Raw genomic sequence first — 26,509 nt, forward strand, 5'->3', positions numbered from 1 at the left:
AAATGAATTCAAAGTGTCATAAATTGTTTATGTTTGAATTTTTTTTTTCTATCGAGCGAGTTTTTTTAATTGTTCATCGATCATTCAAAGTGAATACATAAACTACTCAACTCCATGATATATTTTTTCCATTATTTTAAAAATGACGACGAAAATAGAAAGAAACAATTTTTTTGAAGTTTGGCGACTCGATAGGTTCATAAACAAATATTATATAATATGTTGTTTACGCAAAACAACAAAGTTAGAATTATTAATTAATTATCTTGCTGATTCCCTTACTTTTCGCTTCTGTAGTTTTAAAAATAAAGTCTAAATATTACTTATTTTGATTGATTAGTTACCACACTACCAAAACAGCTGCAGTATAGTAATTAAATTATTTTCAATTTTGTAGTTAAAGTGTTACATATGTAAAATTCTTTAGGTTTTAGGATATGCCATAAAATTTGTTATATAAATAAAATCACGTTCATTTAAGGTTATACGCCCATTTTGGTACGTCAGCAACATAAGTTAGACATATGTATAATATATATATATATATATATATATATATATATATATATATATATATATATATATATATAATAACTATATACATATACATACATATATATACGGAAACCGCAATATACCTAAAAAATTGCGGTTAGACAGTTAAATAAAAAAAATTGTTTATTGGTAATCGTTTTGGCAATTTTTTGACCTAATTAGTTTTCATAATTCGTTTTATGGGGACGATGGAAGAGATCATTCATTCTGTTGATCACAGATTAAATATCATAATATGCAAAAGTATAGTCTTGATTTTAACATGTTTATTGTCATGTGTTTTTCACATAACAGCTTGAAATACACATTGACAATTAACTTATGAGTTATGACATATGAATGTTGATTGTGATCAAAAATAAAGTGTGGAATCTAAAAGCAATATCAACTTAATTATTCTTTTGTATATAAAATATTTTCAAATCCTTACATTATTGTATCATAAATTTATTTAGGTAACTAAATACTTCGTACAAAATGTACAATTGTTAACTAGTTGTACTCTAGTCCGGGCTTTAGTGTTTTTTATTTAAAACTCTAAAAAACATTTCTTTTTGACGTCTGATGAATTATGTCGTGTTTTTTAACATACAACGTACTGATTAACATTTTTCCCTACATTCTTCGTAAGTCAAAGTCCTAAAATTTGTATATTCTAAAGTTAACTTGTTTTGTAAACAACTTAAATGAAAAGCATAATTTAAGCAGTATAAGTTAAGTTTCTTCTATAATTACAAAATTATTTCAGATTAAAATGGTGGAACCAGCAGTTTCTGATGTGGACCCGTTGGGAGCCTTTTCTTACCTATCTCAATACCACTATGGTCAGTTTCCAAACACAATCAACCCAACATATCAATTTGCTGTTAAACCAGAAGAATTTTACACATTACCCCCAAGCAGTACTTCTGATAACACCAACTATGTAAATACAACTCCCACAGCTCACATACAAAGTGAGAAACAACCAGATCCAAGTGTAAACTTTGATATAAAACCATTTTTAAAAACCAATGGCAAAGTTAAAAAAGAGAAAAAGAGTTTTATTTCTCAAAAAATTACTCAAGAAGGATATCCATTCTATGGTTGTGCTGTTTGTAATATAAGTTTCCCAGCACTTAGAGAATTAGATGTACATGTTGCAACACACAAAGGCAGAACAACAAGTTATGATTTAAGAGTGAAGAATGCATTGAAAAAGAAGAGATTAAAAAAGGAGCAGAAAAAATTAAAGAAAATGAAAAAAGAGGCAGTGTCTGATATTGATATTAAACCTGAAGATGGTTATATTGGTAACGAGAAAGCAACAGAATTTGGTTTGAACAACAATGATGTGAAAAACAAAAGTAATCAGGAAGAACTAAAAACCCAAGAAAATGCAACAGAATCCACAAATTTAGAAAAGATTTACAAGTGTTTTGCCTGTCAGAAACAGTTTATATTAAGTTATTATTTGAAGTTACATGTTAGATCACATACAGGTAAGACAAAAATTTATATTTATGTTATATTTGAAGAATCAAGTCGATAGTTACTATTACAGTATGCCTAGACTGCTAACCAACATATACATGCTATAGGTTAGAGTCTACAATTGCAGTAACTGTACTGTGAACAATAATTATTATTTATTTGTTTGTATGTTTGCTGCAATTAATACTAAACAATTTTATTGTAGTGCTGAAAAAATGCTTTAAAAGTATAATATTAGTTGTCACAGTCACAATACCATTGATATCATTAACAGTGATTAACTCATTATGTTATTAGGATCAAGTATTAAAGGGACATAAAAACAAGTATTTCTGTAGCATTTTGCTTCGAAATTTATGTATAAGTACTATGAAAATTAATAAGAATAATTTAAGTCTATTACATTGAACCCATACTTATTTAACATTCAGTGCCTACCAGCAAACGGATAATTAATAAATTGTTTTGTAAATCATCGAATCAATTGGTGAAGTGGTGATTTTAAGATTTTATTATTATTTATCAACCTTAATACTGATGTGATTTTAGTTTTTACTGTCTATGTCATTCATATAGATATATGTTATGTCTATATATATATCTATATGAATGTAAATAATTATTGTTATAATTTATAGATGAAAAGCCATACACCTGTGAACAATGTGGGCAATCCTTTATAACGGCTAGCAAGCTTGGACGACATAATAAAAGATTTCATTTATCTGTCCAATATCAGTGCAGAATTTGTTATAGAAAGTTCTACAGGTATGTATTTATCCAACTTTCCAACTTCCGTTGTCCTTATTTTTTTTCATTTTAGGTCAGAAACAGCTGTCTCTGAACCACGTTAAAGCCCTTAAATACATTACTAGACTTTGTTGACTAATAAAGATCTTATGTTTTAATTTGCATATTTCTTTAGTTTATGGCGTATCAAGTTATCTGTAGCAGTGCCCACGTTACCCATTTGGCGCCATTTATAAAATATTTTACATATGGAATAACTAGTGAGATTTGTTATAAAGCTAGGTTAAAATATAATTGTTATAAGGTATATATATAATATACTAGCAGACTCGGTCAAGCATTGCTGTGGCTGTTTTTGTTATATTGCATAGTAGTAAGCTATTCAACGGAAACTGTAGGAGAACTGATGTGAAAGGTAGATAGCTTATGAGAAACGTTGGTACTTTTAACAAGTCTAACAGATGGCGCTGCAATCTTCTCATCAACTTGTATCAAATAATTAACCAATATTTACAATAAAATAAAATTGCGAATATAATGAAATATCTAAGCTATCCTATCTCTTAAGTTGGACCAGATTGATCACGGTGTGCCAAATTAATTTAAAATCGGTTAAGTAGTCCATCGCGGAAAAACATCGTGATGGGAGATTTATATATATTAAGATATAATATATACATATAAACAGTTATATATAATGTAAGTTTTAGTTTGAAATATATTTCAGATTTGAAATCCTAACGCGACATTTTGATAAAATACATGCTGATGACAAATTAGAAGGTGAACCATATGGTATGTTAAAATTCAATATTGAAAATTAGATTTAAATTTTAAAGTGAATAACTATTAACTAAAGGCGTTATTTCATATCGCCCTACGTTACCACAACACTACGACAAAAAGAAAAGCAAAGGCAAAGGCAAAGAAAAGTTTATGGCACTGTATCTGCATTTTGATATTTGTCATACAGAATGGTCTTTTTGTCTAAATGATGAAAGAAACGGGTGTTATCTGAAGCCAAAACCCGTATGGTGTTATAGCAACACTGGATTATTATTATTAATCGATGCTATGACGTAGTTATAAGGATTAAAGATTGACATATATAATTTTCAGACTTCAATGCAATATTACCATACTTAAAAGAATTGGAGGAACAACTACGGGAAAAGCAAGAAATGGAGAAAGCTAAGACGAAAGATGATTTATGGTCTAACGAATGGCCAAGTCCGACAATAGAAAACGAGAAAGAAGATGTTAAAGAGAGTAAACCAGAAGTAGAAGATAAGAATTTAGAAATAGAAGTTGTTAAAGTGCCTATGGATGATGTTGAAATTAAAGAAGAAATTGAGGATGTTGATTATAATTATGATAATGCGGTTAATGATAATGGAATTAATTATGATATAAATAATGATGTGAATGATAATGAGGCTAATGATAATGATAGAGACGACGCAAGTGTCAATAACGAGTAAGTAATAATATTTTTTACTACACTAAGCGCTTAAAACTAAAGTCCCAACCCAAAAAGTCGACGGTGTGTACTTATCAAAGTCTAAGTGAAAATAACTTTTTTCATATAGGTAAACAAGTACACTTATCAACGAAAAAAGGAGTGTATGTACTTATGTACACGCCTTAGAAGTTATACTTCTTTGTTGTATGGAAAAAAATAGTTAAAATGCAGTATAGTGATGAACGATAAAAATTAACGATTAACGAAGAAAATTAATCAAAAAGATTTTATTAAAAAAAAATATTACTAAATAATATCACCGTCATATATGAAATCGATTTAAAAACACCAAAATAATATTTATTTATTCACACTGTTTAATTGTACTGTTACGAAACAAGTGTTTTAAATATAAAAATACTAGAATATACAACTTGAACATAGTTATCGATTTCCATGCCACCTAGACCTAACTTTAAGATGTCGAATTTAGGTGTTGGTGTGCGCGCGCATCGTAAAAATTCACTCTCATTATTTTTCTCCATAGCGCCAAAAGAAGTATACCTTCAAATATTGAAATTAACCCCAAATATATATTTACTATTAGTTCGCAATTCAAGGGCGTAGAGCGGGCATAAAAAACTGGCAAGAAACTCAGTCACTGTTTTTAATTATACAAATTGTTTGAAATGCAAATCAATCCCAAGGATTAGAATCATTTAAACAATCGTCACATTATAAAAAGGTTTATTTATTAATTAACGTTTATCGAGAGATTTATTTAGTGATAATTCTCTAATTTCGCTTGGGAATTTGTTGAAAACGAATACAATTTCCATATAAGGAGTGGTTTATCTTCTGGAGCCTGGTTGGTCGAACGTTTAGATTAGTTCTTTTTAAAATATTACTCTGATGTTCATTTGTTTTAAAAAAAATTTTTGTACATACAACAAGGCTTCAAGAATATATTAACTAGAATATGTAGTTTAGATTCAAATCCTTAAACTTATATATATACTAGCAGACTCGGCCAAGCGTTGCTGTGGCTAAGGTTTTTGTTATATTACATAGTAGTAAATTAATCAAGGGAAACGGTAGGAGAACTTTTGTGAAACGTTGGTACTTTTAACACAGCGCCATCATTTAGAATTGTATCAAATAATAAACAAATAATTTGCAATAAAATAAAATTGCTACTATAATTTGAGATTTAAACTATCCTATCTCTCAAGTTGGATCGAACTGCACATGGTGTGCGAATTTTATTATAATCGGTTAAGTGGTTTAGGACATTGTGACACGAGATTTATATATATTAAGATATATCACTTGCCTGTTAGAAAAATAATCATGAAACCGATTCATAAATCTGTGGCCCCAGGGTTGTCCCTGGGAAACATTGACAAGTATTTGTTATTTATTTAATTAGCCTATCGAATTACAGCGATTCAGACGAAGATTATTTCCCATCAAACACATGGTTGAAGCCTGAGGAGCCGTTAGAAGTAACGACTAACGGCGTCAAGTGTCCCGTGTGCGACAAAAGTCTTAGTACGGCGTCGTACATGCGAGTGCACATGCGCACTCACACGGGCGAGCGTCCGTTCAAGTGCTATATATGTGATATGGGATTTATAACGGCCAGCAAAATGCACAGACATGTTCTGACACATCCGGAATCGTTGAAAGGTAGGACATTTTGTTTTTCATGTGAAACATTATAGCCGCACGTAAAACCGATTTCTGGCGTGGCGACGCATGCCGTGGCGACGCGTCGCCACACTATATGATATACAGTCTAAATGCAGTAGTAAATATCACATTTAAAATATTTAATGAAAATAATGTTTATTCAACAAATGGACATCGTTATCTGGAAAAATATCGTAATATTTTATTTGATCATTATGACATATTTAGTTCCTATCACAATCTGTTCTTTTCTGCATATTATTTTTACAAAATAATGTCGATGTTTCACATCTGCCAGGCGTCCCGTGACAGCTCACATTTTTTTTAATATATGGGATGGATGTGTGGGAGGTTCTTATTAAAAAAAGCTAAGACAAAAAACAGCTGGGTCGCACCTTCTTTCTACATTCCTTACAATTACTACACGTTCCGCCTTTTGCTTTATCCTTTATTCTATTATAATGTATTATTTTCTTTCATAATTAATATTTATGTATATTAGGTTTTTATCTAGCTTATATTATAAAAAAAAGCTTTAAAAAAGTATATAAATTTAGGTACACATACAATTAAGTAAAGGAAAGAGAAATTATACTAACATAGATTAAACTACATGAACTCTCTCTTGCCACTCTCTCCCATGTATTACCTGCTGTTTCTTTTATTTGGTCTATCCTCCATCTAAGTGGTTTCCAGTTTAGATGTTTTTTGCTCCACGTCTCTGTTTCCCTATCCGTGTTCCACGCCCATTTCCATTTAGTTTATTTATTGTTGATTCTTATTCACACGCCAATACTGTAATTAAATCAGAGTATAGGAAATCAGTGTCGGGTCACTGATTTTCGACATTATTTCCGTAGAATTCTGACAGCTGTCATTTTTTTGACATGTCAAAGATTGCAAAACTTTTTGGCCGGGCACATTTTTCAATTTCAATATGAGACAGAACATCTAAGTCTTAACAGATGTTTGTCAATGTATCCGTTTTATTAAGTGCCATGCTCCACATTAAAAGTAGTTTAACGGTGAGTGATAATTACGTCCCTTTTCATCACAAACAATAAAAATAACATTTACCAGCAGTATAGTTTCTGCAGAAGAATATTATCTTCTCTCTGTCAATTTACAATATTTTCATTCATCTTTAACTAATTCTTTGTACAGCGTGATAAATTCTCGTTGCGTCACTCTTTATTGCCATGCTTCATGCACCCATTTTCTTTTTCCGTGCTGCTCTTCGTCGTTTAAAATCTATTAAGCCTTGTTGCCCCAGTGGCTTTCGATCCTGGCTGTGCACCAGATTCTTTCTGTCTGTGTGCATGTATCATTCGCTCGAACGGTGAAGGAAACATCGTGGGGGTTTGCCCTAGACTCAAAAAGTCGACGGCGTGAGGCACAGGAGGCTGATCACCTACTTGCCTATTAGATTATGAGACATACATAAATCTGAGGCCCAGATCTAAAAAGGTTATTGATTGATTATGAACAATCAGGAGTTTTAAACTTTGTAACCAACTTTTCAGATGAACTCAAATCGGAAAATGATGCGAAAAATGAAATGGATGATGAGGATAAGTGAGTATTGATTTGATTCTTTTCTTTGATCGTGTGTAGACTAGACACTTCTCCCACTTCCATAAACAGTGAAAGTAAACAATCAATCAGGCACAGGTGTCCTCACGATGTTCTTTACTTAATGAGCTAGTGTAATATGCACATAGATAGGAAACTGCGCATTTTTCAAGGCGAAGTTTTTGCCGCGCACCATCACTTTGTGGAACCAGCTGCCCACTGAAGTATTTCCGAACCAATTCGACTTAGGGTCCTTCAAGAAAAGAGCGTACCAATTCTTAAAAGGCCGGCAACGCACACGCGAGCCCTCTGGCATTGAGAGTGTCCATGGGCTGCGGTATCACTTAACATCAGATGAGCCTCCTGCCCGTTTGCCCCCTGTTCTATAAAAAAAAGAGAAAGTCCGTTGGTGCATAGTGGGATGTGAAATATTGGTAATTTACCTTCGAATCTACTGTACCGACTTAAAAAGACGGAGGTTCTATCTGCTATGGAAGTAAATGTGAATTTATTTCAGGGAGAAAGTGAAAAAGGCTGTAAAAAAATTATCGAAGAAAGTCAACGACAAGTCGAAGAAATATCGGAAGAGGCCTCACGCCTGTGAATATTGTCACAAACGATTTTTGCATCTTCATACATTACAGGTATGTACATGATTACCATATAAAATTACTTATTCGGTATGTAAAAGCCGGCAACGCTCTCCAAAATGGATGTCCATGACCGTCTTTTTCGGGCGTGACATCGCTTGCCTATATATATTTAAAAAAAAATTGGTAGTACATAAGATTTTAAAGGTTAAATAGGACATATTACTTAGGGGGTTGACAAAATTCCTATCAAGCATGCAAATTTTCATACAATTCGGTTGAGCCCTTTCGGTAGGTAGCAGCAGGAAGGTAATTTAAAAAAAACTACTTCAAATACATGTCGAACAAAATATCTCAAAAACGAATGAACCGATTTTGATGATATTCGATATACGTTAAATTTTATATTGATAATAATAATTTCAGATCCATAAAAAATCCCATGAAGGCGAAGAAATTAAATATAGATGCCACTACTGTCTTCTAGAAGTTGAGGATGAAGAGAATCTGAAGGTTCATGAAGGAAGCCATACAGGACCAAAGCCCTACCAATGTACTATATGTGATAAGTTGTATAAAAAGAGAGAGAGTATGGTGAGTAAGACTAAAAGTATTCTTATATTTTTGATCAGGATTGAGTCACTCGTCTCATCTCTTTTCATCATACCGTGAATACAGTTAATAAGAAAGGGATGCAAAAGTTAAACTGATTTAGTTTCTTCAGTCTTCAACATAGCGTAATGTATCAGAAAAAGACGAAGAAGGTAAACTCGGTTAGTTTCATCTGTCTCTTTTCAACATAGCGTAAACACAAAAAGGTTTAACGCCTTCGCTTCCTCTCGCTTCATCAGCTTTCATGACATTCAGCATGCTCGTTTATGGGCACTTTTGACCTGTCCCTTCTTACGTCCTGGATTTGGTGCAAAATCTTCGACCTCATTCATCCAAGTATTTCCATACCTATTTTTAAAAGTCCGGCAACGTACTCGCCCTCTGGCAAGGCATTGAGTGTCCATGGGCATGTACAACATCAGTTGAGCCTTCAGTTGGTAAAAAACTTTCATGCCCAAACCACTTAAGCATTCCCTTTGGTCTTTGCTTATCCTTATATCTATTATCCCATACTGCTTACGTATATTCGCATTATCTGTACGTACAATTTAACGTACGGGACGTTAAATGGAACGTGCACCTGTGCGTACAGTCGAGAGTAATAATGTTTTAATTTCAGCTTTATCACAGGAAAAATCACAAACCCGAACGAGAATTCATATGCGATATTTGTACGAAATCTTTTAACGCACAATGCAAACTGCAAAGGCATATAATAAGCCATAGTGTGGATAAATATATGTTGAAATATGAGTGTCCTGTCTGTGCGCATATGTTTAATACAAAGTATCATGTACAAATGCATTTGTCCACGCATCAAAGGGAGGGAGTGTGAGTATTGTTATTGTAGTATAAAAAATATATATATTTGAATTAATAGTGGTAGATTCTCACATACATATATTATTTACTAGACCTTTAATTAAAGCAAAATCTATTTATCTTAGGATACTAACTTTCTAGCATGCTATATTCAGATTTTTAATTCCGTAGAATTCTGACAGCTATCATTTTGTGACATGTCAGAGATGGCAATTCGTTTTGGCCGGGAACATTTTTCAATTTCAACATATACATACATTTTATTTGTTAATGAATCAGAAACTGTAAAAAACGCACAAGTAATACTTTTTTTAAACGTTTGCTAAACCGAGTATTAGTAGGCAGTGATGCCAGCTAAATAAATAAAAAAATGTTATTAAAGTTAATGTGATATATTGTTCGTGATATTGAAATATTTAATAGTTTATATTAGGTTAACTTGAGTAGGTAAATATAATGATTTACCTTTTGATAGGTAAAAATAAAAAATACGTAGGATTCTAATTTTTATTGCCTTCAAATGGAGAACGTTTTTAGTATCAACAGGTATGAAATGTCAGATTTCTACGGAATGAAAATTCTGTGTTTAGGTTTATTATATATATGTATATATCACAAAGTATCTTATCAAATAGCCCGGGAATTTCAAACGGTCAACTGCTTATGTGACAGAGTTTAATCAATTATAGGATACAAGAGGAAAATCGCAACGAAATCCTGGCTATGGTGTTACAAAACGCGCGTAGGATTCCCCGCAAGGGCGAGACCCACAACTTGACGGACGTCATACCGTCGGACGAGCGAAGCCGCGTGTGCAACATATGCGGCGAGGTGTTCCAGCACTTCTATTACCTAGAGGAGCACCTCAAATCCCACGGATCCAAGATCGCCATAGAGAACATCGACAAAGAGGAAGAGAAGAAATATATTTGTGAAGTTTGTAATAAAGGTTTTAAATTGCACTATTATTTGAAATTGCATAGCTTTACCCACACAAAGGAGAAACCGTTCATTTGCCAGCAGTGCGGGAAGGGCTTCATCACCAGGGGGAAACTGAAGAGGCATTTGGAGACTCATACGGGCTTAAAGAAATACCAATGTCATATTTGTTGTAAGTTTTTTACGAGGCCCAGTTATTTAAGGGTTCATGTGAGGACTATACATGGTGCTCAGCTGGTTAGATTGGGGCTTAGGACGTAAAATTAAGCTTTGCTTGAGTGAGTGTGACTTAGGATTTGAGTTGCTTACAGCGGGAAATTTATTCAACGTAATTTTTACTCACAAAATTTTACATACTTTTTTCATTTTATATCAAATTACTGTCGGATTATAATGATGGAGGATCCGTTTAAGTATTACGTAAGCACTATTTGGGGGGGGGGGGGTCGGTTCTTTCAATTTCTTATTTGGTGATTACGTCAACAGTAAATATTTACTTTTCTACACACCTACAGATTGTATATGCTTGAAAAGGAAATGCAATTTCAAGGATTCATACAAACAATTATTGAAAGCTCTGTTTACTTTTGCTGGAGAGCACAGAGCTCAGGGGGGTGGAATAAATTTCAGTTAATCTGCTTACATAATACTTGAACGGCCCTGTGCCAGTTTACAAACATGGCTTGTATATGGTTGTCATTCCACACAGACTATGTCAGACTTAGAGTATAAAGATTGACAGGTCCTAGATTGAAATTTGTGACATACTATACCACTCACTTAGGTAATTTTTTAGTACGATTTTTTTATAGAAACTCACAATGGAATTGAAAATTATAAATTAAAAGAACATAATAAAATTTATACAATGTTTTAACAGATAAAAAATGTAAATTTTATTTTAAATTATGTAAATTGCGGGTATTAGGTTAGGGTGGCGGTATTACATCATTACACTTACGAATGGCCGTCATGAACACCGAGTTTGAAAAAGAATTATAGGTTTTTTTACAGAACAGGCATGAAGCTCACCCGATGTTAAGTGGTACCGCCCATGGGCACTCAATGCCAGCATCCCTGTTCTGTAAAAAAATAAAATCCGTTGATTAAATTTTGACCTGTGTTTAATTTAAATAAGAAATAATGTATTTTTGGTGTCAAACTGTCAAATGACATTCTGTGAGTGATACCCGCATGTCAAAATTGACTTTGACATTCGGGTGTGCTCTATGGCCTATTATTATGACGGGTATACGTAAGTCGAATGAGTACTGTGTGAGTAGTTTAAGACAGTAATTGATAGCAATAATTATTTTTAGATTTCTTCACTTTGTTGATATTTGTATAAAGCGAATAAAATATTAAGTTTTTAATCTGTGTTTTATTTTCTTTGCTATTTAACAGTTTATTGAGTTTCCATCGCGTTCGATGTTGAGCCTCGTATTTCACTCCATGACTGGCTTTATATCATCTGAAACTGTACGAAGGCAGGTTTACTTGGGATTCTCCTTGCGGGTTCCAATCAAGCGCCTGCGTGGGGATATAATTGAAATCTCTTCGGTGTGTATGGCATTTCCACTTGCGAATCTTGATCGCTTATTAAGAGAGCTTTAAAAAATACAAATTTTAAATTAAAACTATATACAAAATTACAACAAACGATAGACATTAAAGACAAATACTAACACGCCTATATAGTCTGTCTCGCTCTAACGCGTATTGGCCGCACCTATATAAGACAGACGCGACTGGAACAAGATAGAGGAGGCCTATGTCCAACGGTGGACAAACCAAAATCTAACAATGCAAGCATATGAGGGTTCATAATGTTATATTTTATTTTAACTACTGTTAAACGTCTTTTTCCCATCAAAATAAAACTTCAATATTCATATAAGTTTTGGAAATATAGATATAGATGTATTAGGATAAATACATTCTCAACTCTATATAACGGAGGGAGTGAGAATTTTATGGCGTTACAGAGAGTTATCGTTAAATGGATATAGATAACTTCTACTAGTCATGATAAACAGCAGCCTACACGTGATAAACTAGCATGATAGAACGAATTTATAAGAAGGTTCGTATGCGTGATGCCAAGAGTCGATTGCAGACGAGGATAATAAAGCGACAAATACCGTACCGAACTACGCAGTTTTTACGGATTTTAACTTAAAAAGTACTTTATTATTCAATTGGTGTCATTATTAAGAGTTGGTGTACTGCTATATCGAGTTTATCTTTGTATCGAAGACAAGCTAAACCCAAAGAATTCGACACTAGAGAGTTCGTCGTTGCATCGTTCCATGGAATTTAGACTCTATTTCATAATTTTAAATTATCTATAAAGTTCTCTTCAGTTACATTTTGCTTCGCTGATTTTAATTGGTAATATTAAATTAATGTTTCTTTGTGCTCTACTCAATATGTAGTAAACACTAAATCTGCTTCCTGTCCTAAATCTTTTAGGTCTAATGTCTATTTGGTATTGTGAACGAGGTGAATGATTATTATGCATACCCGAGAATCCTAATTTTACTTAACTATGTAGTAAAATATTCTATTTAAGAATAGTGTCTTGGTATAAGATTTACCTTGAAATTTATTTTAGACAGAAAGAAAAATTAAACTTAGCCTTTTGTTTATATTTTGATCAATCAACAAGTTTATCTCTGATTTCCGCTACATTAATTTTTTATCGTAATAACATACAATTAATTCAAACTCTTGTAACGGATAATTAAATTATTGATTAAAGAGAGCCAATCAAATTTTCAGGTGACTTCAATAAAAAAAATATCAAATTATTTATTATTTATGAATATCATCGACAATACAGCAACACAATTTACGTAGAAAACGAAAATAATCACTTAAAACGACCAAAAAGTGAATCAATAGATTACAGAGTGCTTTTCCAATTTGTGCATCTCTGTCACAAGTTAATCCTTTATAACATTGGAGTAAGAATTCGACGCACGCGCAGCAACAAACACAACAGTGCGTGCCTTTAAAACTTCGCTGGCTTTTCGGTTTCACTGGTTTCTTGGTACAGGATGGAGGCTTTTTATTCGTCTTTGATAGCATATGGAGTTGTATTCCCTAGAGACGAACGAAAAATTATTATTATAATGATTATTAATAAATACATACATTCTATTGATGTTTAATGAGTAAAAATAATTTATTCCAATTAGATTTTAGTTTCTTTTAGTGTTTGTGCCATTTTTGCTACAAACGTAGAAGGCAAAAGATTATAAAAAGGTTTTTTTTACGTAATATAAATGGTAAAATTACGTGTATAATTCTAAATTATAAGTTATATTTTAAATAAGCAAGTGTATAGTTCACATTAACACCTCCGAAGGTATCCAACACAATTTATTACTAAACATATCAGATACTTATATGCTAAGCGTAATGTTGTCATAATGTTTTTGAATAAGAAAATTATGAATTACTTCAATAGACACTACTTTGCACCCATGGTTAATGTGATGTTTTGTTCATTTACAAAACTGTTAACTGTTAGTGTATAGTAGCAATTCACTGTAAAATCTTGTTCTCATCTCAGACTAAAGTATCGCTGGCTTGGCTGTTTGTATCTCAAAACAGCAAACCCAATTATTCGAAATTCCTCGTTCTAAGACCAACTATTTACGAAACTCGGTTATGTATCGCATACCTACAGATAACAACATAAATTACCAGCAAAACGATATAATGTGACTAAAAAAATCTTTAAAAAATATTTAAAAAACTCAGGTATCTTTTACTAATAATGGCTTTGTTTGTTCCTTCATATTAAACATATATCAATCAATCTTAGAACTGTGCTTTACGTTTCTGTTTTAATGTGTATTCCGTTTTGGCTTTTATGTGTAATTTAATTGTTTGAATAGTGTTTAATGATTAGCTGTAGGAATACTTAAATATTATTTAAAAAAAAACCACTTGTACCTATATGGAGGAACCGCTGTAATGTTAACGGGCGTAATTGATTTTCTACCATTACTTGATCAGATTGAGAAAAAGTAGGTACCTTATTTCTGCAAAAGTTAGTAATATACTCCATCCTGATACATAAATATTATCTGGGAGTATACATTTCAAATACAATTAATTTATACAAAAACCAATATCTGCTGACAGACTTCTCTATATAGGTGACTATATATTTCTTTTTTTATTATCGCCAATATGTCGCTGTCAAAAGCTTAAACCAGAGATACCAGACAGCGGAATGGAGCGACAGAGATCGTTATTTAAGAATTTTTAATATTTTCTATATAATTTTTAGGTATCTAAGTTTAGATGTCGGAGGTGAGGGAACTACCGTGCCTCGTATCATGTAAGATTCTGTGCGATGGTGTCCAGACCATGCACCGGAGGTTGTTTTGAAATGTGACACCCCAAGTGCATACTTAAACGTGAATCTAATTGAATCAGATTTATTATTATGCCTACGTGGATGATAGCGCGCTTTGAGCGCGGCGACAGAATCAAGAAACTCCGTAACGAAAATAAACCTAACACACGATGACGTTATATCACCTATATTAAATGGCCAATACGTGTTAGAGCGAGAGGGAGAATATACTGTGTCTCACATAAGCATCATTCCTGTAAGAGACAATTTTCAAAGGTTTTTTTTTTTACTAAAGTAAATTTTTTATACAGTTTGAAGGGCGAACGCTGCCAATATTTTCGGAACCGTGCCAAAAGGGACACCTTTTAATAATATATTTTAATTATTACATTTGAAGGTTAGTTATTAGGTATATAAGAATTAACTGAAATTATATTTTTAACTTATTTAATTGTTTGAACTGTATTTTAATAACATCTGATTAGGTATACTTCTAAAAACAGTCTTTTTCGTGTACGTTTGTTCAGAGATTTCTCCGAAAAACAGTACTTGTTTATAGTTGTAATTAATAATAAAAATCAATTCAACATCGATTAAATGAAAACTGAAAATAAACGGAATAAAAGTCACATTAAAACTAATAATTTATTTCAATACAAATACACAAAATTGCATAGAATGCCAGTGTCATAATTTTAAAGAGTACAGAATAATTCAGTTTTATAAGTGGATAATTAAGAATATTATTGACCAATCATGTTGGTTTAATATCGGCCCTAAATTTCACTAATTTATAGTTAAGTAGAAAAAATAAGCCCACAGGTAAATCTTCAAAAAAATCTTAAAAGTTGATCATTACGGCTAATACACAGGTCGAATTTGATCAAATTGTATTGCACCATTTTTGATAGGTCAACGACACAACTGAATTATTTATAGATAGAGGCAAACTAAGTATTCCACTTATAAAGCCGAATGCCTTAATAATATTTTGTAAATACAGAATATTGAACCATATTTAACTTTAACACCAGGTGGCGTTTAACAAAATACTAAAACCATACTATAAAGTAGCAAAAAAAGTGTAAAAATATCTAAAACATGGGAAAATATTTAATGGCAACACTGGTGTTAATAATTAAATCTATGGCCCAAAGTCCGTCCTACTACAACGCTTTAATAAAAATCAACTTGTCATTTTAACAACGCTAGACTTATTTCTAGGTAATGTCAAATTGATAAAACCCAGAAAAAAAATAATAGAAAAAAATATAATTTCTTGTAAAATTATCGTAAAAGTAACAAACTGTACTTAATGATTACTCCAACATGGCGGCTTTGACGTCAGTGTTGCTAGTCAACAATTCTGTGAAGTGACATTTAGAACCGCCGCCATGTTGAATAAATCAGGGCGTAAAATAATTTAAAAATCTACCAAAGTAGGCTAGCCGATAAATTCTTAAATGTACATTCATAGTGCTATATATTATATTAAATTTGTAATGGCAACACAATACACGTCCGCCATTTTGCGGAATGTATGCGTGCACATTTAAAAAGCACGAATGGCGTAGGGCGAATCCCAACATTTAAGCATTACATGCTAATATAAAAAATATGCAATGCACCGTCCGCTTGTTTTGAACACCAACAAATTTAAAAATTTCATTCAAATCAACGCAATAATTTCATTGAGTATTCAATCGAACAAAACTCGCGGACACAAATAAAATTATTAAAACAAAATCTAAAATATCAACATTGGGCTTGGCAAGTTTCAATTTATTGCCATACGAAAAATTAATTTTATGCAAAATTCTGCGTTTTAGCTTTTATATGACTTATTCAGAACTAAATGTTTATAAAGACAATACAATTGTTCGTGCAATAACACAATTAGTTATATAATTTCATTAGTCAGTTTATTTAAAAATATTTTATTTAAGTGGGTAGATACAAAAAGCAGACAAGGTCTATCACGCCGACTTTTTAGCGGCCTGTTTCTAACCACAGTGATTTAGTTCTGAATAAGCAAGCGATGCCCAGAGCCTAAAATTAAGAAATAAAACAACCAATACCTATCCAATTTGCAACAAGAAAAATAAAACAGTTCTAATTATCAATGTTAACTCAGCGAACATATATTATTGAGTCTTTAGTAAGCTAAAGCGTGCATCTTAGCGATCGTGTCGTTCGAAACTGACTAAAATCATATCATTTCCACTCGACATTTTATTTATGCAATGCAACGATAGCGCGTTTTAAAACCCCACAGCGCCATCTAGCGTTATTATTACCCATTTTTAACATTACACAGGGAATGTAACTGCCATGAACACTAGCATGTATATTAAATATCAAAGATCCATTTTCGTAAGTGAAGTATCTAGCTCTTGAAACTAGATTAAGGTTTTGACCTACTTAATACGGACCTAGATCTAGTTACGAATTGTTTACTGGTTGTTTTATCTTTTAACCGGCCCGCCATAGGTGGGTAAACCAAGCGATAAAATTAAACTCTTAACATTACACGTATTCTGAAAGCGAGATGGCAGTGTAGTTTGTCAATATTATCTGTGAACAAAATCCGTTAATTAATACAATATAGTTATTAAAACTCTTCCATTCCCAAACAATATCGTTTGTGATTTTAACAATACATTTAATTATTTTAGAGCACAAATATTGACTGCTCAAGAAACAAAACTAACTTAAGAGATTAGATCTTAAGAACACTTAATTCTTTCTCAACGCAAAATTGGTCATTCTTAGCCAACGAACGAGCTAACAAGAATACATATTTACCTCTAAGCTGGTTGCGGCGTGCTAGACTTCTCCTTCTTCTTTTCTTTCTTCTTCTTGAGGAAGGAAGGGGTTCTCAAGCCCTTCTTCTTCTTTTTGTCCTTTTTAGGCGAGTCCTCGGTGGAAATTTCCTTGGATGGAGAACCCTAAAAAAATATAATAACACTTTACATCACAATAACACAAACCAAGAGAATAATAAAATTAAATAAAAGAAGATACGTAAAGTAAATGGGTGGTCTTACTGCTAAAAACATTTTCCTTCAGGCAACCCAAACATACATAATAATACATTAAATAGTACAATCATCAATATTTTTTAGTTATCTCTACTAGGTGCAGTTTTTGGCAACTTGCTTCTATATAATTCCTACAGATGGCGTTGATCTTAAATAATTAAAATCATACTACTGGAATTTACAGAGTACCAGCATGCCTCACAAACTTTTTGTATGGAAGTTTTTAGTATTGAGACGTTTGTTAATATTTTGTCATTTGGAGGGTATCAAAGTAGTATTAAGACATACCTCTTTACTGCTGTGGGAAAAGGTGCTTTGATGCGCGTCCGAATGATCTCCGTTCAGAGTGTGTTCACCTGAAATTTTTAAATTGTTTTACAACTACCCTCGACTTAAAATCGATCCAACTTATCTACAAATTCAAATACGTGCTAAATACTTGATCCTAGATTCGAATCCCTCTCAAATAAGAGTAATAAAACATACGAAATAAAATTGTATAAAATCTTAATCTGAAAATCACTCGAAACGTCAACTAAATAAATTTGTGTTCACGCGGGTAAGTTTTGTTAAAAATAATGATGAAGTAACCGTACACATGCATTTAATTAGCCAAGTTAATGCACAAATTAAAATTTAATTAATAATCAGGCTCTCAAAGCATTTCAGTTTGGATTCTTTGATCTTATAAAATAGAGATGTTACGGATATGTAATTATTTCGGATTATTATTCGTTAGTTTGGGATAGTTTCGGTTAAGTTTATTACATAGAAGTAAAATATAAACACAAGTAGTATGTAATAATTTAGTTTTACATATAGGTTTTATCTAAGTCTAGGTTAGCAGTTGGTATTATAATCGGTCATATAGCAAGTTATTATTATAAACCTCAGTTATATCTATAAAAAAAAGAGCTTTAAATTTATTAAATTTGCAAAAACATTATACATTGCACATAACTTATAATATATATAATTATAGTATATTGTTTTCAATTCTTTTTGTGGGTATGAAACCATTAACTAAAACCTGTCAAAACATGTAGTTTTATCTAGATTTTAGACTCCACTCCTTATCCGAAACTATCCGAAAGTTGTGAAACGGTTACGGATATATTTATTTCGGATATCCGATTGTTTCTCCATAACATCCCTGCTATAATGGCTTAAGTAAGCTATAAGGAATTGCAAGGGTTTAGGATAAGATTCAGGGCCAAGACTAATTGTGATGACTCTGACATACTGAAAAATCTGGTACAAATATGACATATGTAGGGCTGTCAATCAGATCCTTATACTAAAACTTTTAATTCGATTCCAGATTTGACAATTTCAGTGTTGCAACTTTATGAAAAGTAATAAATAGTGACGTTGTGGAATTATTCGATACGGAAATATTCCACTTCCGGATCGATTCCTCTGGTTTATAGTAGTAATATCTGAACAACTAAACTTTAATAGAAACTAAGTATATCAGGAAATTAAATATTTTTGAACTTAATTTATGCCGATTAATTTTATTAAGTTCATTACTTTTTCAGTAATAAACAACAGAAATATTAACTTTTTATAAAATAAAGCAGCGATTACTAATTAATAAATAATTATTGTTAATAATTATGTATATATTTAGATAAAAATCAATAATTTAGTCTTTAATTGGCACACCAATATTAAATAAACATAAATCGCGATTGCTTATCAATTTTTGTGTACATATTACACTTATATATGTGGTATCATTATTTTACAAAATGACAGTAGCTTATGTCAAATGTGGAATCGAATTAAAAGTCGTGGTACAGAGCTGATTATCCTTACTGATTTTTTGACAAAGCATATTACAATCGTTTTCTGTATAATTATTTCAAATAAATAAAAACGAAACGTCCTTCTCTGAATCTTACCCCGAATACGAAATTAAAAATTGTTAGTTTTTCCTTACCTTTTGTTAATAACCAATTCCCTTAAAATAAAAATTAAATAAAAATGCATGCAAAGTTTATTAGCAACATTCACAGTTCGCAAACAAATCTTAAACGGATGGAATTTAACATAGATGATCGATCGATGACAAACAAAACTCGTTTGTAAAAACGTCCATGCTGTTAATAAAATCTCTGGTAAAGGACTATGTTAAAATCCATCAATATAAAATATCAAACAAATTATTAAAACAATAATACTACTTAAAAAAACGTTTTTTTAGTAACAAGTATGTTTTGTTTGTTTGAATAATTTGTTTGACATAAACATAAAATGACACACAATATACACAGTGCAATGAATCACAAAGACCAATATTTAAATTATAACTTCACTTGCGTTAAAGCGTTAAAAATTAGGACAATGCCAGTTCTTCGTACTATAAGTATTCGTGCATCTATATTATTTTATTTTAAAAAAAATGTTGTTTCGCAGGGAATGTCTTTGTAAATTAAGTTAAAAAATTAGCCACAAAATAAAACAATTAAAAAATAAGAATAAATATGGCTGCAAACCGGGCCCTAATTCTAACATATTTGTTATAATATCTTATATCATATGGGGATAATCAAATATGTAAAATATTACTAATTAATTAATCAGTAATAATTATTTATAAATTCTGTTTGTCTTATCACAAACTATTTTCAAATTTAGTGTAATTAAGATCGCTCAATTCAAAACTCTGCGACATTCTGAAATTGGTTAGAATTCTATAAAACAACGATTCATCGGACGGAGGCCAACTTCTTGTCATTCGGCGTTTTTCTCGCAAATCGTAAATCAATTTTCCTTCGATTTTCTCCGACTCACACTCACAGCTGTCATATTTAGAAAATGTCTCGTTGGAGAAATCATTCCCATCTAGAACTTTCCCATTATCTTTGTCTTCAAAATCGATGACGTAATAGCTGGGTATCGAATCGTCGTTGAACTTTTTTAATGACCTACCATCCTTTTCCGTTTCTATATCATCGGAGAAGGACACCCAATATTTAATGCCGCCTCGGTGCTCTGTCTGGGACATTGAAAGCACTTGAGTCTTCTTTAAGAACGGAGAAAGTATGGAATCGTCTCTTTCATACCGACTCGCATTTATTGGCGATTCGGGACATTCGAACACCACTCTCTGTGGAGTTGATGAATGACTGAATCGCGAATCCACAAACGCTTCATTCATTTGATCCTGAATAACAAACGTTTCATTCACATCATCTTTAAGATGTGAATTGGTTATTATTGGTTTTTCTAGCAAATCTCTAAAAAATATTGTATCTGATGATTCATCGAAATTATGATTAAAATTGAATTCATCGTTATCAGAGTTTTTATTATTTTCACTTTTGGGTGTGGCGTCTGGTGGACAGTCAGGAACGTCACTATCATTTCCATAAAAGGGTAAATCTTCATTGCTGTCAGATGTATTTGAGCCTATGTTGTCTAAATACAGAGGTACATCGTAGCTTATATTAAGTACTATTTGTACGTCATCAGACTTATTGTCGAATTGTTTCATGCCTTCGTTAGTATCACGTTTATCTTCAATCACATCTCTAATTTCATTAAAAGTGAAATCATGAAAAATCCCCATCCACTCCCGCGATGTTGTTAGCATAATATCTTCAACATCAACAATTGTTATAACTGATTTAGTTATCTGTTTTGATTTACGGCTATGACTGGAACAGACAGCTCTATTAAAAATGTAATACAAAATTGATTCAGCAACTTTTAACGAATCAGTCATGAAAGAGTCGGAAATATCAACAGGTGTATAATCATTTCTTTCGATATCACTAATAATATCCTTGATAGAGAATAATTCATTCGGCTCATTGTTTGTATCTTGAATGCTTTTCGGAAATAGATTTTCATTACGATCAATATCAAAATTTATTTTACCCAAGATTATATCTAACAGTTCTGTGACTGCTTCCAATTTTTCAAATTCAGCCGTAGAATCGAAACTATTAATAGTTGATAACGTACTCAGTCCACAACTGGATCTGGCATCATTTTGTAGTAAGGAGTCTCGTTTAGGAGGTTCTTTAGGTCGTTTGAAATCATCAAAAAAAGGATGTGTATCTAATTCTTCGTTTTTTGGTAAAACCTTTGGGTCGGTTAAATCTGTTTCAGAATGTTGTGTTTTATTGCTGTCACTGGTTGATTCTTCATAACTTTTGGATTCCTCCAAAATAGGTTCTAATATTTTACTTTTAGGAGCTTCTTTCCTCTTTAACGGAGAAGCTCTTGGGCTATCTTTTTTTCCAAATTCTTCGCAGTAGAAGTTAATTGGTACTGAATAATCTCTTATATCTTTGTCGACGAGATTTTTAACCGGACTTTCATACACAATAGCATCAATATCTTCTAACATATCCTCTGTGAAGCTGTGGTACTCACCTTCGGAGTCAAGTGTGTTATAACTGAAGTCAGTCTGTGTTTGAACTGTCACATATTCGGCTCTGAATATACCCTCACTTTTTGCGTCCTCAGTTCGTTGAACTTGATCTATATGATTTTGAGATAAGCAGTTGGTGACATCATCAAAATAGTTATCTTCACTAAACTCTTGACTCTCAACGAACTCCTCATCACATTTCAAATCAAGTGTTGGTACCTCATCAAATGTTTTAGTAATCTTTGGTTTTGAGTCGAACTTAAGTTCTTCGACGCTGTTTGCTAAGTTATCAATAGAACAATATAAGGACCCGTATTGTTTATATCTGGGGTCAATTTTGCGCATTTCCCATGCATATGTATTATTGATGGAGCCGCAGCTGTGACATTTTGGCACATGGAAGTGTTCGGGTTGAGGATTATTTATGTACGAATTAACGAAAGCACCATGGGACCTAGTTCTGTAAACAGATGTGAATTCATTTTTCAGTTTTCTGGGCAAAGACCTAGTACGCATATGATATTTAGGAATTGAATCTAGGGATTGTAACGAAAATGTACTAGAACAACTGACATTGTCTTTATACACGGCTACAGTATCAGCAGCTGTCAATTTTTGGTTAAGGTTTAGTTTACATTTTGGTCCTTCGTATTTTTGTACAATATGAATAAAATTAGGGCTTCGGGGAAAGCTGTGAAGAGTGCGTTCGTGAGCGCCGTGCGGTGATAGCTTTGTACCTGTAGCGAAAGGTTTGTTATCAAGCAATGCCCAAGCGTGCATACCAGGATATACAAATAAATGCCATAGGAATGTTATGAACACAAAATAAAACATACACAGATACTATTTTAACTTAAGCAATATCGCCTCTTTTACAGCGTACACATAATTGAACGGAAAGAGACCAATTACTTCAATTAAAACAGGAAAATTGATTATATGAGGTGAAGTCAATCATCAATGGCTGAACTGTCCTATATGGGCCGTAGCCCCCACAAGTATCTTTCGCAATCTATCTCGTTATCTATCTATCTGGTCCAATGGCGAACACTCGTCATATTAGCCAAAACACAAAATTTGTATGATATACCATACGATTAGTATAAAACTATATAACCTTTGGATTAATTCTGAATTTAATACGCAATCACAAACATTTTTCATCAAAAAATCTCTACACGGAAAAAACACAAAAACAACGAATGAGTAGACGTTACAACAACGAAGACGTCACATTAAAATAAATTTATCACCATTCATACTGAAATTATGATGTTTTTTATAATACTGATACGATGCCATTTTCAAAACAAATTAATTTAAAATTATAAAACAACTAGCAGACTCGGCCAAGCGTTGCTGTGGCTAAGGTTTTTGTTATATTACATAGTAGTAAACTATTCAAGGGAAACGGTAGGAGAACTTATGTGAAACGTTGGTAGTTTTAACACAGCGCCATCTCTTAGAATTGTATTAAATAATAATAAAATAATTTGTAATAAAATTAAATTGCGACTATAATTTGAGATTTATACTATCCTATCTCTCAAGTTGGATCGAACTGCACATGGTATGCGAATTTTATTATAATCGGTTAAGTGATTTAGGAGTCCATTGAGGACAAACATTGTGACACGAGATTTATATATATTAAGTTTAAATCTTTTCAGTGATAAGTTCCTGCATCTAGGTACCCAAAGAAAAAATACCCTTTTTCAATGTAGAATCGTCTCTTTCACACAAACGAAATACGCTATATCAGTTGTTCATATCAGCATACACACACATAAATTATGCTCGCCCTTTTGCACAGATCCCGCTATACATCTCTTTTACTCACATTATCGTCCCCATACAAACAAATATACCCATCTCCCTCCTACCTTTCACAGTCTGCTGAACGGCAGCGTACTGTGTACGAACAATGACGTGTTGGGGAATAATCGACGTTTCTGGGATACTTGGGGAAGTAACACCAGATGGGATGGAAGAGGAATCCAAGAAGACCTCGTCGTCAGACAGCAGGTTCGGATCTTTGTTAAAATTACACTTTCAATATCCAAACCAAGAGGAAGAAGGAATCTTACGATTGCGATCATATATTTATAATTTAAGTCCTGTCCGCGACCCATAATACAGTTTGGCCTATGCGTTGCCGGCCTTTTATAAAAGTTTCTTATAAATATCAACTATTAAAACACTGTACGCAAAATTCCTGTCACAGAAAGAAATAACTCAAAAACATGCTGTTAATAATCTTAAGGCATGCGTTTCGGGTTTTTTATGTAATAGAAGGCAAACGGGCAGGAAGCACATCTAATGTTAAATGCCAGAAGGCTCCCAAGTGCGTTGCCGGTCTTTCATGAATTCGCACGCTCTTTTCTTGAAGGACCCAAAGTCGAAGTGGGTCGGAAATACTTCAGTTTCGGGTCAATGTTTATTTTAGAACCACTAATTCTCTTTAATTCTCAAAACAACTCTGGCCAAAGGTTGGAAACTGGTTCCACATGTGCACATCATTAACCCTAGATTCTGCACTCAAAAAACCTCGGCATATCTGAGCCAAAAGTAATAAAGAAAGTATCTATGAAACTGATATCTGCCCGAAACCAATTTAATTTTTTTGAATTTTTTTTAGAAAATGTGGGTAGTTCGTAATGTAAACAATAAAAACTGACCTCTAGTCCTATCGGCGTGGTCGCGTTCGGCAGCCAAGAAATCGGTTGTATCAACTACAAGGAAATATACATTCAAACATGCAAACATTCTAAATCATTCCAATGCATAAGTGATTTGAAAAAAAAACGTTGGGAACATTGAAATAAATTTTTAGTAACTACCCTCACTACAAACATAACTTAGTTACGAATCAATCATTATTGTGTTTTATGGAATTTAAAATCATTTATCACAGATAATGTTAATTATAAATTAAATAATAGAAAGGGTCAAAACAATTACGAGAAATTCATTTCAATTTGTATATGAAAAACTCAAAATCCACTATTGGCTATTATACAATTTAAAAAATCATAAAAAAAGGTCTCCCTACATACAGCTGCTAAAGAAAAAACTTACCATCGCTCAGTACCACTTCAGGTTGGCTCCTCACAGGAGCCTGTTTTGTCTCTATTCTGAGGACACGATGCTCTGAAAAGAGAAATCATAATATGAGAAGATCTGATCTGATTGAAAACAATCTGATATCTTCTCTTAATCTACAATCAGATGGTGACAGTCGATCGATCTCCTATCATGTAGATAGGAGATCGATTTCGACAGCTCATCTCCTATCTGCATCCCAATAACCAAATCCTACGAAGACAATCCATTTTTTGGCAACGGATAGAATGCTATCTCTTCGCTCTTTACACTCATATTTGATAATCAATATAAACCAAATAAAGTTAATAAAACCGTACAAATAATATTAAAACAAACATGTCTATGTTTAAAACATATCAAATGGCTTTTTAACTATTTTAAAAACTGGTGTTAACTTAAGATAGGATATTGGCATACAAAGGTCTATCCACATACACCGATCCGACCTACCATAGATTGCTTTATCGACAGATGGCTATTACAATCCGTGGATTGGTCGATTCGTTATTGGGACACTTTTTTTGATTGGATTAAGTCTATATCAGAAGGTCTAAATGGATTAAGATAGGTTGGGTTTGGGCGTTAAAGAAACAAGATATTTAAACGATATTGAAAATCAAACAGCTCTGAGCATCATGCTAAAGTGAGTGAGTGAGTGAATGAATGACTTACCATCTCGCGATTCTTCTTCAGTCTCAGAGGGAGCGCTGGCCGGCGAAGTGATTTGAGCGGCGCTTATCGCCTCCGACTCAGATAAGTCAGTGTCGTCTGCAATATTAAAAAGTCCCGATCTTACCCAAACTTTTGTTAGAAAACGCGGAATAACAATAGCTTTTAGTAAATTATTAATAATAATTATTATTATCTTACGGGGGCGTCCATAAATTACGTGAAGTGTTTAAGGGGGGGAGGGGGTCGAGTCAAATCTCATCTAATCTTACGTTGGAGAGAGGGGGGGTCTCGGCAAATATCACGCAATTTTTTTTCTGATTGAAACAAAAAAAAATATTTTGCAGAAAATTAAAAAAAACACCTCACGTAATTTATGGACGCCCCCTAATATATATAAATCTCGTGTCACAATGTTTGTCCTCAATGGACTCCTAAACCACTTAACCGATTATAATAAAATTCGCA

General features: G+C 32.6%; 2 protein-coding genes across 7 annotated transcripts in view; one reads left to right on the forward strand and one right to left on the reverse strand.

The window, feature by feature from the left end:
* Nucleotides 1-897: 897 nt before the first annotated feature.
* On the forward strand, nt 898-11,840 carry LOC110996055 (zinc finger protein 91). 2 transcript variants are annotated; one of them, XM_022263548.2, is made up of 11 exons: nt 898-1,181; nt 1,304-2,036; nt 2,667-2,796; nt 3,506-3,573; nt 3,898-4,255; nt 5,685-5,929; nt 7,456-7,507; nt 8,022-8,148; nt 8,521-8,688; nt 9,326-9,537; nt 10,218-11,840. In XM_022263548.2, exons 2-11 carry the CDS (start codon nt 1,310-1,312, stop codon nt 10,726-10,728), a joined length of 2,598 nt encoding a protein of 865 aa, XP_022119240.2. In that variant the 5' UTR covers nt 898-1,181; nt 1,304-1,309; the 3' UTR covers nt 10,729-11,840. The 2 variants fall into 2 exon arrangements, with proteins under 2 accessions (XP_022119240.2, XP_022119250.2); XM_022263558.2 differs by having other exon boundaries at nt 898-1,010.
* A 3,630-nt stretch (nt 11,841-15,470) lies between these two features.
* Nucleotides 15,471-26,509, reverse strand: part of LOC110996191 (protein hu-li tai shao) — a 65,621-nt gene continuing 54,582 nt past the window's right edge. For 2 of the 5 annotated variants that reach the window (XM_022263758.2, XM_045633707.1), the window contains 7 exons: nt 26,045-26,140; nt 25,346-25,417; nt 24,946-24,999; nt 24,151-24,300; nt 18,169-18,236; nt 17,645-17,787; nt 15,471-17,413 (listed from right to left, as the gene is read on the reverse strand). In XM_022263758.2, coding sequence (XP_022119450.2) covers nt 17,647-17,787; nt 18,169-18,236; nt 24,151-24,300; nt 24,946-24,999; nt 25,346-25,417; nt 26,045-26,140 — 581 coding nt within the window. In that variant the 3' untranslated portion in view covers nt 15,471-17,413; nt 17,645-17,646. The remainder of the gene's footprint in view (nt 17,414-17,644; nt 17,788-18,168; nt 18,237-24,150; nt 24,301-24,945; nt 25,000-25,345; nt 25,418-26,044; nt 26,141-26,509) is intronic. The other 3 variants (XM_022263770.2, XM_045633709.1, XM_045633708.1) reach the window with 2 other exon arrangements.

Source organism: Pieris rapae, chromosome 24 (genome assembly GCF_905147795.1).
Source record: "Pieris rapae chromosome 24, ilPieRapa1.1, whole genome shotgun sequence".
Lineage (NCBI taxonomy): Eukaryota > Metazoa > Arthropoda > Insecta > Lepidoptera > Pieridae > Pieris > Pieris rapae.